The sequence below is a fragment of the Sander lucioperca genome, chromosome 9 (assembly GCF_008315115.2).
Source record: "Sander lucioperca isolate FBNREF2018 chromosome 9, SLUC_FBN_1.2, whole genome shotgun sequence".
NCBI lineage: Eukaryota > Metazoa > Chordata > Actinopteri > Perciformes > Percidae > Sander > Sander lucioperca.
The window spans coordinates 9,444,602-9,464,563 of NC_050181.1; the positions used below are offsets into that span (position 1 = coordinate 9,444,602).

The 19,962-nt window shown below is 38.3% G+C and overlaps 2 protein-coding genes across 15 annotated transcripts in view; both read right to left on the reverse strand.

Moving 5' to 3' along the window:
* Window positions 1-3,975, reverse strand: part of obscnb (obscurin, cytoskeletal calmodulin and titin-interacting RhoGEF b) — a 60,021-nt gene extending 56,046 nt beyond the window's left edge. For 5 of the 13 annotated variants that reach the window (XM_036005280.1, XM_036005290.1, XM_036005286.1 and 2 more), the window contains exons 1-2: window positions 3,693-3,974; window positions 1,401-2,496 (exon numbers count right to left, since the gene is read on the reverse strand). In XM_036005280.1, coding sequence (XP_035861173.1) covers window positions 1,401-2,487 — 1,087 coding nt within the window. In that variant the 5' untranslated portion in view covers window positions 2,488-2,496; window positions 3,693-3,974. Of the gene's footprint in view, window positions 1-1,400; window positions 2,497-3,692 lie in introns of all 13 variants that reach the window. The other 8 variants (XM_036005284.1, XM_036005283.1, XM_036005282.1 and 5 more) reach the window with 5 other exon arrangements.
* Window positions 3,976-6,422: 2,447 nt separating this feature from the next.
* Window positions 6,423-19,855, reverse strand: atg9b (autophagy related 9B). 2 transcript variants are annotated; one of them, XM_031294047.2, is made up of 14 exons: window positions 19,118-19,855; window positions 18,932-18,975; window positions 18,512-18,576; window positions 17,373-17,543; window positions 15,296-15,437; window positions 14,373-15,121; window positions 13,760-13,913; window positions 13,358-13,537; window positions 12,947-13,192; window positions 12,356-12,594; window positions 12,136-12,229; window positions 11,695-11,779; window positions 10,710-10,882; window positions 6,423-9,425 (listed from the first exon to the last, which is right to left on the reverse strand). In XM_031294047.2, exons 1-13 carry the CDS (start codon window positions 19,224-19,226, stop codon window positions 10,728-10,730), a joined length of 2,433 nt encoding a protein of 810 aa, XP_031149907.1. In that variant the 5' UTR covers window positions 19,227-19,855; the 3' UTR covers window positions 6,423-9,425; window positions 10,710-10,727. The 2 variants fall into 2 exon arrangements, with proteins under 2 accessions (XP_031149907.1, XP_031149906.1); XM_031294046.2 differs by having other exon boundaries at window positions 6,423-10,882.
* Window positions 19,856-19,962: the final 107 nt, after the last annotated feature.

Here is a 19,962-nt window from a genome sequence, read left to right on the forward strand (position 1 = left end):
AAGTCATACACATTTTGAGAGGTTAAAAGGTAAGTTTGATTTTTTTCAACCCGGACCATATTTTCCTATGTTTTGTGTCTAAGTGACTGATGGCAACAACAGTCTTTCAAATTGGTCCAGTATTAAGCAAGATGGCGAAACAAGCTACAATGTAACGTTTATGGGCAAATGCACACCTTTAATTTGGGTCCAGAAAAAGTACTTCTTTTGCCACTGACATGCTCAGATTATTATTATAAGTGTCCGACAACATTATGGAAAGGATCCCTACAGAGGTCGACCTTTTGTTTAAGAGTAAGATCCTTTGGTTTAACCTGAAATCTCTATCACCAAACCTACCAGACTCCATTTAAATAAACAGCAATTTTATCAACAGGAGCTGCAATCACCACTCTGGTTTGGTTGAAATAAACACTTAATTCACCCATTTACATGTGAAAATATGCTGGCTGTATACATGCTAAAAGTATTGTTTATTTAAATGTCTGGTGAGTTTGGCGATGGCGAATTCGGAGCTGTTTCTGGTTGAACAAAAAGGATTTTACTCTTTAACAAAAAGGTCTATCTCTGTAGGGATCCTTTTTTTTATTTTGTCAGACACTTAACAATCTGAGCCTGTCAGTGGCAAAAACAGCACTTTTAGTGGACGGAAATTGATGATGTGCATTTGCCCTATGAATACATTACAGCCCGACACGTGGCTGCCGGTTACAGCGTTCTCGCTCAATACTGGACCAATTTTTAAAGATTTTTAGTCACTTAGACACCAATGCATTGGAAAATTGGGGTCCATGTTGGAACAAAAAATATTACCTTTTAAATGATGCTTTGGTACATTGATTTGGACAACACTTACAGTAGTGCAGTTGCCAACAGTGAGTTTATCCTACTAAAATATAGTGTATTCCTCACTGTAGTTTATTTTGAGTAAATCCAACATACACCATCCTGGTGTTATAAATACTCATAGAGGAAAAAATGCGTATTAATTTTTAGCTCAATATAGTCCTGTTTCGGTTGTGTTTGCTAACAACTACAGTGCCCAGCTGTCTAGGAAATTACTTAGCATCTATAGTGTATTTGTGAGCCATTTTGAAAGATTGTCTTCAGTCGGAACCATTTGGCTTGGGGTCTTGGGGCTGAGACTAATGTTGGTTTTCATGGGATTTATTAATAATAATAAAATAATGTAATTATGTCAGCCTTGTCATTTAACCTTTGCTTGGAATATGTTGAAAATGTTAAACAGTGGTCGAGATTGACAGCCTTTATGATGCCACACGTGCTGACAGATAATGCACATCATTCATGAACATGTCTCCAATGATAGCTTACTTGTAGCAGATTCTCTTAAATGTGCACTGTACTGTAAGCATTTTCTTAAGACATGACCATCTTACCTTTGACTGTTACCAACACAGCACTGTAGGTCTGCCCAGCCATATTGGTTGCATTGCAGGTGTAGAGACCATTATCACTCTGCTTGCAGTAGAGGATCTTAAGGATGAAGTTTTCAGCTTGATCCTCATAAATGACATGCCTGCGGCCCTCGCTGATGTTTGTTCCATCCTTCCTCCAGATAATGTGGGGCTTAGGGTGACCTGTCACAAAGCAGCTGAGTTTGGCATGTTTGCCTTCAGTCACTGTGCAGGTCCGGGTGAACACACCTTTGGGCAGCTTTGCCAGCACAGATGCCCTCAGCTCATGTTCCAGACTCTGGGAATTCAAACCATCTGTGATGTTGGCTGTGGAGGAGGAAGAAAGAGAGGATCTGCTTTCTTCAGTGCGATAGATAGAAATGTCCTTCTTCATTTCCTCCTTGCGCTTTTGTAGGTGAGAAAGGAGGGAGGTGTTCTTGTCTGCAGCCAGGTGGTGGGAATCCTGGGCCTCTACAACAAGAGCTGCTGCAGCGTGAGAACGGCCAACAGTGTTCTGGGCCCTGCAGGTGTAGGTGCCGCTGTCAAGGTTCCGCACACTTTGAATCTTTAAGGTGCTGCTGTCACTGTCGGAAACAATCTTGATACGGTTAGTCTCCCCCATGTAGCGCCCATCTTTCTCCCAATCAAAGTTGGCCTCGGGGTAAGCTGCAACCCGGCAGTGGAAAACGACATCACCTCCCAAACCTACACGTGTAGAGGTAGGCTTAACTATGAAAACAGGGGCCCTCTGAGCCATCTCTGAGGGCAGGGCCACTTTGAGGGTAACAGCAGCATAAGCTTCCCCAATGCTGTTTTTGGCCCGGCACATGAATTGGCCACTGTCCTCCAGTGTTAATTCATAGATGGTCAGGCGGTACACATTTCCATCCTCCACGGTCTTGAAGCGTCCCCCAGATGTCAGCTTAAGCTTATCCTTTTCCCAGGTGATCAGTGGAGTTGGGCTGCCCACGATAGTGCAGCTGAGTGTGGCATCCTTACCTGCACACACTGAGAATGCCTTTGGGCGGGTGAGAAACCTAGGGACTCCACCAAACAAGTTTTGATCCATTGTTTGTTCCTGTAATCAAAGAAAAGCAGAATATTACAATACAGTACCAGGGAAGGGCTTACAAGAAATAATATGCAACATTGAACAGGACCTGTCACATTTGTTTAAGTCCTTCTAATAATTTGCATAGCTGGAAAAACAGCAGGTAGTAGCTTGATATAGTTTGCTATAGCTACTAAACACCAAAGTCATTTTTTAGTACTTAATTTGGGAACAATTATGAATTATGCATACATTGCAGTTTTTAATTGAATTTGATAAAGGTTTAGGAAAAACAAATGCCATTTCTGCTGAACTGTAACAAATATAGGCTACATATTTTGTATGTTCATAAAAGGTTGTGTCAATTATTATTATTGTCTGGCCAAACAATAAATTATAAAGAAACCATGTCAAATACATCCAAACCATTGTAAGATGTGGCAGTTAATGTTATGTGTAACGTTACTCTATAAATATGTTATGCTATGAAAATAGACATAAAGGGACAGTCCAGATAGGCATATTTATGGCAGGCAGTTACAGTAAGTGTCAGTCAACACAACATGTCCCATGTCCTGGCCCTGTAGTAATTCATCAATACAAACACTTAACTTCGTGTCATATAGCCTATTCATTAGGAAGGTAGTTTGACAACACAACAGCAAACAAATTCCCCTGTAACAAGGTCAAATATAGCAGATATGTGCCTTTCAAAGGGTGACATTTGCCAGCTTTGTCACCTCTTATGCTTGAACTGCCTGTCCCAAAAATAACCTCAGCTGTCAGAGCCCGTCTCTGTCCATTGCCATTTGTAGAAGCGAAAGAGATATCAGCTTTTTGATAAAGCTTCCACTTCAGAAACATAGTTAATTTATCACAGTTTTCTATATATGCTAACTAAAATGTCTTTAAACATTATGTTGGAATTCAATTAGGCCTAGGCCTACTCTAATTTGCGGTATGTAAAACTGCGAAAACTGAAGCACACACCCTTCTAATTACAGTTAAATCGCATGCAAGCCTAACTAACTGAGACTGGAAGTTGTAACGTTAACTAGGTTAACGTTACCTAACGTTTACTCAAAGCAGCCGTTAACGTTGACCGTAACAGGTGTGAAAATACTCATACGAATTTAAGTAGAAATAAATAGAAAACTTGCTATAACTTCGGTCAAGTTCTCGGTATTTTTAATGTAGCATCATTTTTTTTAGCCTAACATTACTTTTTTCTCCTTGAGTCTTCAGCCACTCAGGTAAAACGGGCGCTGAATCATGTAGGCTAAACCGTCAGTTGGCCGTCAAGATTTCCGGATGATAGCCTAACGTTACTCCAACATCAGTGGTTAGAAGTCCCACCAAAAATGTCTTCTCTGTACACAAATATCCTTGAAATGGTTGTAAATCCAGGATGGTGGAATATCACCCCCAGTCTCCTGCGGTGGGCGGTTGACTAGACTTATTTTTTCTTTCTTCTCCGGTACCTCAGGATGCCAAATAGCTGACGTGCCTATTTCGGCGCAGCCTCCTTTTCCAAAATAGACTTGTCATTTACTGTGGAGATAGGAGATAGGCTGTTGTAAGGTTGACAAGGAGAGCAGGCGAGCCTGGCCTCTGTGCACTGCACACTGCTGCAGGCTGCACACTAGGTCGGACAGTTGAGTCATAAACAACTACACAGAATATTAGGCTACTGAGTGGAAAGTAACCAAGTAGGCCTACATTTACTCAAGTACTGCATTAAATACAATTTTGACTTTTACTTTACTTAAGTATTTCCATTTTACTTTATACCTTCACTCCACTACATAAAGGCTATCTGACAGCTTGTTACTTTGCACATAAGATTTTACAAACACACATGATTAATTTATAAAATATGATAGCCTACGTGTTGCAGTGGTGAAAAATGACCAAACAAATTTACTCAAGAACCGTACTTAAGTTCTATTTTAAGCATTCAATCACACATTTTGACTTGGGGTCATACTACAGACTCACAGGCAGCCAGAAATGGCAGAAAATTGTCTAATACAGGACTATTGATGACTTCAGACTCAAGCTGAGAAAAAACAAAAAAGAATTATAACTTCACTTGTACTTTTGGGTCTTTCTTGTATGTGCAAATTAGTGACATGCAAATCAATCTCTTGTCACCTCTATCTGTATCTAATGATCTTTTGGCTCATCTTACCACAGTGTGTAGTGCGAGCTGAGCTTGAGGATGAGCCAAATTAAATCTGAAGAGGCTGAATGTGAAGTTAACTTTAGCATTGGTGTTCTTTTGTCATATTTTTACCAGTTGTGAGGTTTAACTGTTTCCCTATTCTTTTACTTTTTCAGCTACACTATATCTAACACCTGTTCTGATCTGTGTACTGAATGCACAGAATTGAAATTTATATCAGTCCTCTAATTAGACTGTCGTATTTGGAAAACAAGTATATTTTCCAAAATGTCAACCTTATTTTGTGTAATTTTCCTGTTTCACTAGGACTTTACCAGCATAAAGTGGTTGTAGACTGTCATAATTTCTCAAATGTTCTAAACAAAAACAGTGCATTATTTCATATGATCATGGCCCGTTGACCCTTTTGTCTTTTTGCTCACTGCTGAAATTCTTCATTCATTCTGTCCATTTTCTGAGTAACCTTCCCTTTCATCTGGACAGTATCTTCTGAGTAAGACTAGAAACTTCGTTATTATCCACATGTACGTATGTATGCAGTATGTGCTAAGCTTAAATTTCTATTGAATGTAAATGTGATTGAACTTGACCCAGAGCTTGTGACACATTGTATTCCATTGGCCACCATGTTGACAGCTGCTCTACCCAGCTGGTCAGGCCCATAATTAAGTTATGACTTCATATTGTACAAACGCATAAAAATACAGTAATGCGTTCAATGTATGTCCCATGACAATCATTCAGCATAACATAGCAATCATTAGATAGCAGGGCATTTGTTTCTATTGTGCTCTACTTGATCATAGATTTAGAGACAGAATTATGTCTTATATTTAATGCTTATAGTGTCTAAAAACAAGGGGTAACATGTCTTATCCCTTTCCTCCCTATTCTTTGGCCTCCATGGTATTTTCTTGGTCTTCCAGAGTGGGCTTTCCCCCGGTGCCAATGACTGACAGCAGCAGGTCGCCTGGACCCTGATTTAAACTCCCCGAAACTCTAGCAGACAGTAATCCACTGTTGTTGCTTGCCTCTGCTGCATTCTGTTCTGGCTACTGTGTTTGGTTTCCATGCTCCTGAAAGTGTACTGAGAAAAAGAAAAATTACAACAAATTGAGAGAGAACTCTTTCATCTGTGTCTGTCCCACATCCATCCAAGTATTAGTAGATCCCCAATATGTAATATAAGAGGAAAATAAAAGAATACTTTATATAAACTTACATTTTAACTTACCTCCAATTGTTTTTCTCCTCAACCTTTGCTCTTTATGTGGTCTACATTTCTTGATGCCCAATCAGTTAACAGCATCAAATGACATCATGGATGGTATTTCCACAACCTTTGGTAATCGTCCAAAAGTCACTCTCAGCCAGTAGTCACCCTCTAATGGCACTTGGTGCACAATACAGCAGAGGGCAGCAGACAGGCTGTTTAGCAACCATAGAGTTAAATAAAAATCCCATGTAAAACATTGCTTTGTGATGAGACAATTTTCACAGAATGGTATAGTCTCCAATATCGGACCCACATGGGCATTCTCCTGACCTCTTAGCCATTTCAAGAATAAGGTTACCGTTATATCATGTTCACAACCGAAACACATGGGTGTTACCTCAAAAGAACATTTACACCAGACGACAAGTGAGACAAATATCAATCGCACCAAGGACAGACAGCTAAGAATGAACAGCAGATGGCGTTTATGTCCCTAAAATGTTCTATGGGGACTGGAACTGGATACAAAAAAACCCAACAGATGAGACAATATAGTGTCTTAAAATAGAGGCATGTGGTGTTTATTTACAATGTGGATAGCATTTACAGTATTGACAGAGTAGGACAACAGGGATACACAGGGCAATGAGAAGCCAGCACAGAAAACCATGAAACAAAAATCAACCCAACTATTCTTATGAATAAATGAAACCAAACAAAAATATGTAACTAATCTACAAAAATGTATGTGTGTATATATATATATATATATATATACACACACAATATACAAGACTCAATCAGCTGATCATAGTATCTGAAAAGAGACCGTGAGCAAGAGGAAGGGGAAGAGAGATCAAGGGAGGCACACAGATGTAGAAAACAGATGTGGCATGTAACAATGTGAATAAATCCTGTCTATCCTGTATAAGTCTTCCTTTTTGAGAATTTGCACCAGTGAGCTCTTAGGCAAGGTGAAATAAGAGTTCAAAAGATAAAGACAAAAACATGATTTATCAGACTATATCAGACACACAGAAATATATCAGATGCATATACAATATGAACTATTTTACTTCATCTCTCTTATAGATGTTTGCCATTAGGTATATAGGTCTTTTGTTGGTTAATTATTTTCTTCAGTGGTTGATTGTTTTGTCTGTATTGTTATGCTGTCCATGTGCACCTTCTTTGCACCTTGATTAGCTGTTTACCATAATGTCTTTTTTTAATACTACCACTAGAGGTCGCCAAAGTCAGTTTCAAATCTCACACAAAGCTTTAAGTATACTTCAGTTTATTTAGTCACTGTACAGAGTGTTTGTCTCCATCTCTGTACTGTGACCATATTAGGACATCACAGACTGCGCTTATCAGGCTCTACTTCATCATTGAGCCTTGCTAAATAAACACTATCAGGAATCCAAGTTGTAATACAAAAGGATTCCTTTTCAGTTCAGGACAAAAGCATCAATACCAATATATCAGTCAGATATGTCCAAGACTTGTAGCAAAAAGCTTTCACATTGTACTGTCACAAGCTGACAACACAAACAGCAATATAACACAAATAAAATGAAAATTTAAATAGATTTTTATTTCAAATAAACATCGCATAATCAATCACACTTGATGATGTGATATGATTAAATACACTCAAAATAAGATTTATTTGCCTCTCTACTCACTCAGAAAAACAACACAAGTATTGTAAAGCTGTGCCGAAAAACAAGTTCTTTTGGCATGTTTCATTTTTCAGCTAGTGTGTTTCCTAATTTACAGAACCAAACAAACAGGAAAAACCTATGTAACAAAAAAAAAAAACCTAAACATGTCTGAAAACATATTTAACATTTCAGGATGAAAACTTAGCACCTTGTTCCAGTCGCTGTGATTGTTAGACTGGTGTATAGTGGATAAGAAACCAAAGTAAGATGAGAAGGTTGGCCGCGATGACACCAGCCATTACAAAGCACACTCCTGCTTCTTTAGGATATTGAGGACAGTGTAAATGTATACACCATGATAAGAAGAAGTGTGCTGTCGGATGCAACAGGCTGACACAAGATCTCAAAATCAGTTTACAACTCATCTTACGAGCCACATCCACAACTTCACTACATGCTTGATGCTATACACAATGACTTGCCAAAAAAATACTGTACATAGTATGTGCTGCTAAAACTGTGTAAGTAAATCCAACGGTTTACATGAAATGGCTTGTATAAAGAGCAATTACTAAACCTTAATACTAAGGCACTGCTTCAAATAAAATAAGAAACATAACAGTGAGGTGTAAATGTGGAGACCATCAAAGGAAATCAACTCCGTGCACAAAGCTGAGCTCCAGTGTCTCTACAACTTAAACTCACTGCACAAATGGACAGTGACCACAATACCCATGCAAGCATATTTAACAGTGTGACAGAGACACACACCATTCCCTACAGGGCGGACTTTTACTAACCAGAGGTAAGAACGACCTTATGTGATTGACCACAGTGTTTCCAGGTGGGTCTACTGTAGACAACGACGATACAATACGTGCCGATGCTTTGCTTATATATACAAACAACAAGAAGAGGTCATTCCGGATGGAGACTCACTCAGTGTCCCTTTTGAGATCTGCACTTCTTTAAATGTAACTGATGCAAGTATTGTACATATACACCATATATACACACACACGTTTTAAAAAAAAAAAAAGTTTATTTTCTGTCAGTGCAAAATTCGAGGTTCATGTTAGCATAATTACGCAGGTGTCAAAACTCATTCCTTCCACAGACACACTCACAAGGAAAGTGTAATTTATAGTTTCTGAACACATAAGAGGGCAAAGACACATTTGTACCATCTGAAGTCTTAACAGTTGTGGAGGATGACATCTATATTACTATGATCTATGAAGAATGCAATTAAAAATGGGTAAAAATATATTTTTGCGCACTGCATCAACAAGCAGATTTAGTCCAAGTATATTTTAAGTGTAAATCACATTCAAAATCATGCAGCTGGCCATGCTATTTTAACATAAACAAAACCTTTATCAGAATTTCAAAATAAAGGTTTCTTCTTTTTTAAACTATATTTGTGGGGGGGACATGCCATTTCTTTCAACAACAAGATCTTGTGATTGTGAAAGTAAATTATTTTACAAAACAATCTAAATATTGTTGTTTCAAATAAATATTACACATATACTGTAGCTGGGGGGAACAGGTAATAAATAAACCTTAAGCAAAAAAAGTATGCTGACTGAAAAGGCTTTTTTCTCCTCATGCTCTTACTTTGAAAGTACAAAGCCAAAAATGAGAGGAACTGCTGTCCTAAAATCTCCAAACCTAAAGCTGTGGACGCAACAGCGCACACTCTGAAATCAGCCCTTATGATGCAGTTCCATTTTTTACGTGAGCATTTTGGAAAAAGAACACAAATAAAATGCTAATGTGCACAACAAAGATTTGTAAAAGCAATACCACCCTGTTTTGTTCTGAAAAAAATAAATAAAAGATTCCTCCCCACGATTTCAGGACATCAATGCTTGAACTAAAACATCTGCTGGGCAGGAAATAAGAACAGAACATGATCCATTTACACCTGCCATTAAAATCAAAATGCAGTTAAAAGATGCATCTGCACACTGCAAAGAATCCCGTATGTACTGTACTACATATATTTACACAAAAAATTACATTGCAGAGGTATTGATTGGAGTATTAGTTTTTCTTCACCACCACTGAGGTAATACGGAAAACTAGGATTTAAATGCATGTTTTTTTATATGGGTGTTAAGGCATAATGCTGACTTTGTGTGCAGCTTAAATAGATCTTACATCTGCATTAGAATTTTGATGCCAAGTGTATTTGGGGCCCATGATTTAAGTATGTTTTTGAGGAATAGTGTCCTTAGCTGTGAAAATATTAATACTAAACAAAATCTGTATTTAGGACCACTAAACACAGACAGCAGCATCAAAGCATGTGTAAGTCTGGTTTAAAGAGATGTTTTTTTCAGGTACACATGGTGTTTTAGTAGTATGACTCCTGAACAGTCAGCTCTTTTTCTTTATATAAATACTTGGTATCTTTTTCAAGAATTAGCTCTGGTATTAAAAATGTGGATTTTTAAAGGATGAGTAAGATGCAAAAAGAGTATTTACAAATCACCAGGGTCAAACAGCACAACCTGAATTATTGAATTATCTTTTTCAGGTGATCAAAATTGTTCAGGCAGCTACGATACAGTTTGCAGTCTCTGTTGCACAGATCATCACTGTGAGAAACTTTGATTAGACTCACGCTGTAAATCTTTGTGATGCACAAATACTTGAAGTGTGCACACACAGACTCAGCAGAAGTTGTGATAAGCCTTTTGTACTCCTTTTCACACACGGATCCTATGAATACACTATATTGCCTCTCTGTCACCACACACAGTTTGTCTGTACAAGTCTATGAGAAAATCAAGATGGATCGGACGGAAGACATATGGTTTCCCTGATGCCATAGTCTGCCTGATATGACAGGAAGAGGCGTCGAGGTGCAAAGACAGTGGTTATTCAACAAGCCCCTCCTACAACAAACGCTTAATGATGTTTTAAAGGTCCATGCTAAATTCTCCATGAAAATCATCTAAGGCCACAATGTTCATAGAAGAAAGTAAAATGTAAACACTATAAAAAATAAAAAAGAGAGGAGAAATTATCATGGCGATGTATCCCTAATAGGATAAAAGGCCATTGTTGTTGGGTTCGACAAACACACAGGATACAGAACCACAAAGCATAGATCATAGACATGTGTCATATTTTTATATTCTGTTTAAAAGAGAGCATATACCTTATGACCTAAGGCACTTCAACAACTACTCCCAGTGCCCTGTTTTGGAGTAGACCCTCTGTTAATCTCCTGATCATCTTCATTCTCCTCTTCTTCCTTCTCTTGCCAGCCACCAAGGTGGACAGTGGTGGGCATTGAAATGCTGGAGCCAAGGCCACTATGTGCCTGGAAACCTGATAAGAGTATTGATACAAAGTCTTTATTATTTTTTTGTAAGCTTTAAAGCTTTTAAAGGCAGGTCACCTGGCCAATTTACATACTGCTCAATGCCTGTGTATAAACCCTTAATATATTTTGTTATGCATCAATAATCATTAAAAATGATTATACCAGTGTTTTAGTCAATTTACTACAAATCATATACTTTATTTTTTTATATTGTGTTTTTTTTACCCTCTCTGGCAGCCATTGGTCTCAATTAATCTTAATATAGTTGGAAAATAAACTTAAATAGACTTGAAACTTGTAATAGGTAGTAATGAGCTTCATATTTGAAGTTATGTTACCGTTGCTTGCCAAGTTGTCGGTGCAGGTTTGGTTTCTGTACTGCATTACCATGTTGTATAACGTACATTTGACAAATATTTAAGCAGACATAATTGCTTCTAATATCTATTCTAATTTAATCTAATGCAATTTAAGGCTCTGCTCAATTTGTAGTTGTTCTAACTGGAGTGTGTAATTAAGTGCTGCAAATTTAGGTCACGACCATGATTTCAGCACTACAACCATCTTTTTTTCAGAAGACAAAACAATAGATTTAATATATATATATATATATATATATATATATATATATATATATATATATATATATATATATATATATATATATATTTATTATTTATTTTTTTTAAACTCAAACTCACTCACCTCAATCAAACTTAACAAACATAACTGCACACTGACAGTAACTTCTCATTTGCTGTTCAGCTGTAGTGCTATATATTTTGCAAGGCTATTGAAAAACAAGATTTTCATTTACCAGTGTTTGTGTGTAGATCTCTCATTGGCACTGGGTTCTGCCACTGTCCCGAAGTCCTCTGTGGGTGGGAGCTCTGCTGGTGGAGCTGGAGGGACAAGCAGTTGTCAAAGTACAGCAGAACAGAGCACTAGACTAGTGTTCTACAAGTGATACTGAAAAGTGTCAGTTACTCCACCTGAAATCTATGTTTTAGTATCAAATATACAACACCTTGAAAGAGGATGTTTTTAACCATAAAAACTGGTCACCATTGGAATCCTTTCTACCTGACATGAATTCAAGCTGACGGCTGATCAAAAGATATGTCTTGGGGAGTATCACTTTGAACACCAGGCACACAACAGAGAAAGATATATATATATATATATATACATATATATATATATATATATATATATATATATATATATATATATATTAATGTCAACTGTAGGGAATTACCTCATGCATGTAGATGGCATGGAGACTCATCTCTGCTGAGGCAAACTCTGAGAGCAGTGTATTGCTCCGGATGCAAGAGTCACTGTTAGACATACTGAAAAAGAAACATGTTAACCAAAGCTGATAACAAGCATTTGCATTTATTTTTCAATTTCACCAAACACTATTCTAGCCACAGTATGTAGATAATGTAGTCGAAAATGTTAGGTGTGATAAGTACCTGTCAATGATGGTGCGATCGCTGCGGTACATGGTGCTCTCGAGGGGGACGGATGAGTGCAGGAGGCCATGTGAGCGGCCACGGCTGGTATGTGCGAGCTGGGAGGTGGACAAAGAGGCCAGGACACTGGCAGCGGCAGAAGCAGTGGTGCTCGGTGGGATGAAGCGATGGTCTCGCCCTTGTAATCCAGATGCAGTTAGATTGGAGTGAGCCAGGACACCGGCCAACAGATTATCAGGCTGAAAACAACAACAAAGGTCAATACAGAGCCACTAAGTGAATAAGATTACACTGCAATAGAAAAATTTACATAATTTTCTTGGGGGAAAATACATAGTAGTTTATGGATCAAAGGTTTATGCAGAGAAATCTATAAAATCTATCTATAGAAATGTATTTAAATATTCCGTGGTAATGAATATTTATTGTTAACATTTAGGCTGTTGTTAAAATGTATTTATGTTTCTTACATTATCTGACTGTCTACATGCATCTTTCAACATTTAAAAACAATGCAATATGGTTAGCATGACTAATATCTTTAGTTCATGTGTGGTACATGTTATTTGTGTGATCCTCAAGGTTTCTTACCACAGTGCCAGACTCATTGGACTGCAGTGAGGTGCAGAGAGGAGCTTCAGAGAGTAGCAGCTGGGTGGAGGGGCCACCCTGTGCATCATGCTGCACTTTTTCCTTCAGATGGCTGATGAACACAGAGCTCTCCTGAGGTGGCTGCCAGCGTGGGTTCTTAATGGTGAAATGCATAAGAGACAACTCTGTCTTGCCATTTTCAGCTTGTTGGTATATGGAGGCCTCCGTCTGGCCCTCTGACAGCCACTGCAAAAACATTTACAGATATACATCAATTCAAGCAGCAACATCCCAACATTAAAATAAATATTCACTTTCCTCATTGAGAGTCATACATCTCCAGTTTGAGAAAAGCTAATGAACTGACTGGCTTGAATCCTATGTAACATAACAAATCAGAACAAATTTTACTGTTGGGTTTCCATGGCGTCTGATGTCCATTTGCGCAAAGGAACAGATATCTCCAACTCCAACCACCTCCACAGTGAAGTTCCTGAAGAAGTCAATGATCTCTAGAGACTTATTCCTCAGGTGGAAGATGAGAATGAAGGGTGTGACAACAGGACTGAGCAACTCCTCCAAAATGAACACCTGATTTGGAGAAACCACTGATTATACATAGTCAAATTTTAAATATGTTCATATTCTACATGCATAAATAAATCCAATGATTGTACTATTAGACTGAAAAAGTTTCCTTGTCGACTAGGTGCCACATTAAAAATGTCATCAATCACAACGAAAACTCATCCATAACTTTAGTTTAGACTGTGACTAATGCATTCTTATCCACTGTGTTTCTTCATTCCTTACTGCTTTGTACTGGAACAGCTGCGCCACCTCATCACGGGTCTCACTCTTGTTAGCATTGCCCCTCCAGTGGTCTGGCATGTAGTGAATGTGTGCCAGCATGCACTGCAGCAGCTGTTCTGGACACCACACCATATGCTCATCTGGGATGAAGGACCTGGTGTAGGACAGGTACAAAATATGTACATTTTTCAGCAGTAGCACTATAAATTAGGAAAACAGGACAGCTTTGTACAGTAGTTTGATTTTTGACTGAAAATCCGTTACTGATTAAGGGGACAAGGATGTCCTTAAAATATTTATGATATTCATGACTTCTAGTTTCCTTTAAAATTAACTACCCCCCCCCAACACACACACACACACACACACACACAACTTAAAAAAGCTTCTATACACCAATAAAATACAATTGAAATAAATGAATTAATCAAATGGAATAAAACATCAAAACTATTGAAAATCGTAATCTATTGTAATATACAGTTGTCTGTATATAATGATATAAACAGTAAGAGTAACAATTACAAAGTACAGACAGATTCCTTAATATGAACACCTGCTGATAGCGATCCTGGAATGGCTACAGGAAAATAACCTGGCACTGAAAACCCACCTGGCGATAGTAATAACCACTCCCAGCACAGTGATGGCAGTCAGAATGTGCTGCACTGTCAGAACATCCTCATCATAGACTGTCAGTGCAATGAGCACAGCCAAAATTGAGCCTGAGAAGAAGGCAATGTTCTTAGCCAGCACAGTCAGCACTGGTGATGTAAAAGAGTTCATGTATTTGGAAGTGGGTTTGTAGCCACGGCCTAAACGTCCATGCAGCTCATGGTCCAGCTCATTGAAGTGTCGCAGGTATAAACGACCATACAGGGACCAGCGTCGTGCACCCAGGCTTCCAGGTTCTCTGCGAATGACTTCTGTATAGCTAAAGAAAGCGTAGAGCACCTGCCACACCAGGATGAAGGGACATAGCAGCAAATTGGCCAACCCCATCAGCAGGATGACTCTACTAAGCTGCTGTGCGAGCTCTAGGCGGTTTCCATTCCGCTTGTACTTGGGATGCAGGTTCCACTTATTCTGAAACAGGGAGCCAGGACCCCAGAAGAGGATAAGCTCAAAGTTGTACTTGAGGCCCTGTGTGAGGAACACCACATTGCCCAGCAGGGGGAGTTGCAGCTGCACTGGCAGCAGTGATTTGTTTATCATGGCCACCATGTAGTTCTTGAATCGAAGGATGCGGTGATAGATGTCAAGTTCTGTCAGCTCTTTCTTGTGTATGCACATTTGCTGTTCTCGTTGCAGGCTGATGAGCCGGTCCTGGACTTCCTGCCATGTGAAGTTGCAAAGTTCATCCTGAAACAAGGAGCACAAAGTAAGGTGACTAATACTACAGAGACAATGCATGACAACATGACTCATCATTTTAGGCATGGTTATCTTCATGGTTTTATAAGCATAAGACATTTGTCCCAAGATTTATTACCTGCGGTAGCATGTAATGATAAGGTATTCAGGTGTAGCACTTACCATTCTGATCTTCAGTGCTTTGATGTAGAACTGCCTGATCTCCCAGTAGCTCAGAACATTGCAAAATACTTTAACAAGTCGATAAATCCAGAAGATGGCTGCCATGATGAGAAGGAATATAATCCAACTGTTCTCTTGAATCCTGATTAGAAACAAAAGACCTTTTCAGACATGGCTGGCTTTATATATATCTTTTAAAGTAATGGATTTTTTTGTCATTCAGACATTGGCGACAACATAAATGTTAGTTACAGCTGTGCTCAAAACATACCAGGACATTTACAGAAAGAGCCATAATGCTGGTCCGATATTTGGAAGGAGATGGAAAGATAGCGAACAAAAAAACAGTCTAAAAATATCCTATAAGTGGTGAAGCGACAGGCTAATTTGAAATCTGGGATTCAGAATAGCATCTACAGTGGGTACTCAGAGGCACACATAGGACACCTCCTCTCCTCTTATTACATTGTAAATTGACCCTTTATTCTGCATTTAACTTATAACATAATGAACAGATGAGAAAATAAGCAACTGTTGCTCTAGATGTAGGTTACTTATAATGTATCAAACTGGCACCAAACTCCTGTTTACAGGTTGTGAGAGCCGCAGCCTGCTTACTTCATTCTAAAATTAAGGAATGTTCTGTGTATTACATGTTAAAACACAGAGCACACTGGGAATTAGTTTATATTAGTGCAATTGTATCTTTTTCACATAATTTCTATATAATTTTAATTTAATTCAGTTAACTTTCAGATATAATTAAAAAAATGAGAATATTGTCTGGACATGCATCAGACTTTAAAATGGAAATTGAGAAGTTATAAGCATATGGAGGATATGTGGAGGACAGAGAGGTTCCAAACTGTGGAACACGCTGTTCCCAAATTAGAACTCCAAGTGGTTTTACGTCATGACTTTGATATTGAGTCACAGTCAAATTCAGGAACAAATTAATGAGAGGCCCATTAGACAAGCAGAGACAAGGCTATATTTTGGAGAAAAAAAATATGACAACAAGGCGTGTGTGAGGTGTCACATGGTTGTCAGCTTGCTGGCCCGGCCGAGTTGTTAGTATCTTGGCTGTTGACAGTTTTACCTCACCAAAGCTATAAATTACATTGTCCTGTTTCGTAAAGCTAGTCTAAACACAGTACACAAATACCTTCCTCTAAGTAACCATCGGTTGTAGGAATGTGGCAACTTGAAACTACCAATCTTAGGTTCAAATAAACAACAAAACTGAGAAAGAAATATATTTCCTAGAAAGAGACATCACTAGTACTTCAAATCAACACCGTATACCGTTTTGACAGAACTTTTTTTTAGAAACAAATCCAACCTTTAATCCTACTTTGTAATCTGCTACCACTGGCATTAAAACCTTTTACCAACATGAATAACTTTTAATTTAGCAGATGTTTTCAAAAGGATAATACACTATAAAAAATGGAACATTTGGGTCACATTGTCATATTTTGGATGTGTGTTAAATTTGCTTCTTTTGGGACAACAGTTTTAGAATAAAAACAAGCAGTAAATACTCATGTGGGCTATTAACGGAGTAGTAGCGACATAATGTTTCTTTGTAGATCACGTGCTGACAGTTAATAAAAGAGCTTAAATAGGCATTGCCTATGACTACAAATACAAGAGAGATCTCATGATTTTCTGGGATAAATTAAGAAATCCACAGGGTACAGCTAAATAGGCTACTGTTCCATATTCCTTCCTTGTGAATGTCACTGTATCTTGCAGTCCAAAGCCACATCTGATACAAACCAATAACAAATTAAGTCTGAAAGTCCGATTACAAACGTATTAAGCAGGACAAGTTAAATCCCTCTGAAGGCCTGTCTCTAAAAGGGCTATAATAATATCCAAGACCATGTCTGCTTGAGAACAAAGCCTCTAATCAAACTGGGTGGAATGAGAGCACAGCCACATCCCTTTATGGGACTGTTTGAGACCTTTCCGATTAATTGACCTTGACTTTTCCACCCATTTTGACCTGGAAGGAAAAAAATACACTTTCACACTTTAAAGTTCTCTACGATACTGTATTAAACATGATTACCTCTGAGTACACTGCTGACTAGGCAGGATGGCATCTGGAAGAGTGACCTTATTCCTGTCCAAGGGGTTATGGCCCGGCCCAGTGTGGTTGACCGCTCGATTGGCAAACAGGATGTCATACTCCACACAGTTGACAAGGAACGTCGTGAACGTGACAACAAACAACAACTGACTGTAAGGATGAGATGAAAAAAGAAAAAAAAGACATGAGGCATCATACTTAATGACAACAAAAAACACAACCCAAAGTAATAACAATGACTAAAGAGATTAATATTGGCATACAGTATTGAGATAAGTGACTATATTTAATTTCTAACTATGTTTTAAAGCATTAAAGCTGTTTTGAGCTGTTGTTACGTGGACAGATTTCACTATATGAACTATTTGTAGACACTTTCTACTATACTATCGACACTATGTGAAACAAATACAGACCTGTGACCTCAGCTAAATTCTATAGCTAGCTACTCAGCAGCTCAAGCAGTTCAAATAAGGGTAAAATTACCTACAGCTAACACTAGCTTGCTAACTTGGTAGTCTGACATACAACCATAGAAATATTGCATGATATTCTATGTGGACAACGCTTGTGTAACCCTACACTACCATGGTAACATAAAAACATACTGGGTTAAGATAAAGTACACAAATCTTCGACAGATTTTCTCCAGCTAATGGTTTAAGGAGCCCCATATTAATAAACTGTGGACACAATCAGAAAAATCACCAGGACCCAATAATAGAGAAGGCCAACTGGTAGCAGCAAAAACTTATCTCAGGCAGGAATGGAAAATAAAAAAATATGTTGCACTGACACATGGCCTGTGTTGTGATTAAGGCTACAAAATAAACAAATGTTAAACAAAATAAGTTATACCAGGAGAAATGCTGCAAAAAAAATGTAAGTACATCTGCTGTTGAAGTCATCTGGCTGAACATGCTGAAGCCTGAGGCACACTTAACTGTCATAACAACTTGAAAAACGATCAGTGACATAAACAAGGCCCAAGTCTTACTGACAACAAGCATCCTGTTGGAACTGCAAACTCAGCCTAATGTTTTTAATTACACACATATCATATCTCATGATGTATTCTAGGCATCTGAACTCAGAATTCTGTACTACTTAATACTTACACAAGTTCAAAGAACTCTGACATCATCATACAAGCGAAGCCATTCTTTTGATGGAAATGATAGATGTGGACAGGCTGGTTAAGGAAAAATCTGAAATAGCATTATCTATTGAAAATTAACAAAGCCACATACTTGTTCAGTCACTCAAAATACCTTGACTAAGCACAAACCATCTTCTGGACAACATGAGATATCACATATATATTAATCATCAAACTCAAACCTCCCTAGAAATGTCCCTTTCCCATTGATCCCTGTAGTAACGTATATAAAACGGGAAACATTTTCAATTCAACACATTCTAAATAGGACTACTGACAAACATGTTAAGTATTTTGTCAGACATAATGGCAGTGACATATGCACTGAAAGAAGTTTGAGACACCTGCTATTTAAATGTACTGTAATTTAAAAGGATATCCTTTTGAAGAAGTTATCCAGGTTCTTGATATGGTGCCATGAGTCTGTAACATAAATGAAAGCATTAGCACTTTGACACAGTTGCATCCTGTTTTTTAGATAACCAACATATTTATTAGGTACTCAATGTGCAGTTAGACAATTATATTAAAGATAATTCATACTTAGTCGTAATTACATGTTTACCTTTCAGGCCTTCAGGCACATGCACCAGTAAATCCTCCTCCCCTGGTGGTGAGTCCTCCTCAAAGTCCTCAATTCTCTGATACTGCTGGTAAGCTTCAAAGTTGGCCATTGTGCTTCACATTCTTAATGTCACCCCCAACTGACGAGCTACTTGTAGTAAACACTATAACACGAATGCAGTCTCGTAACCTCAGCTACATTCTGTAGCTAGCTACTCAGCAGGTCAAGCAATTTCAAGCAAGTTCAAATAATGCTAACGTTAGCTACAGCTAACATTAGCTTGCTAACTTGCTAGTCTGACGGACAACGCTCGTGTAACCCTACACTACACTACCATGGTAACATGAAAAATACTGGGTGTCAGTTAAGAATTAAGTACACGAATATTCGGCAGATCAACTAAACAATGTTAGTTACCGTCGTTTAAGATTACAACCTAACATAACTGTCTGATGGCTGGTTAGCCTGTGAATGATTCAGCCACTCATGCAGTCCCCGGGGTGAAACGGTTTGTTTTGTTCCCGTCTTGGTCCGTCCATCTGCTGATGGTGGATCCTTTTCGTCTTTGATTAAAGTCCTATCTTGATCAGAGCTGGTTTTATACACGCGGGTATGTTTTAATCACGATACGTTGGCCTTCAGTCTGATGCGAGGTCTGCTAGTTGGTTTCCAAAAATACACCATCCAGTTTGTATCCACTGTTTTTGTCTTTCACAAACAAATGTCAACAAAACGTCATTGACATCACTTCCGTTTAAACCGCCGTCAGTTCCGGGTATGAATTGTAGTTTTCTCGCGTTTTCACAAATAAAGTCCTACTTTTGTCGTTTATCTGTTTAACAATG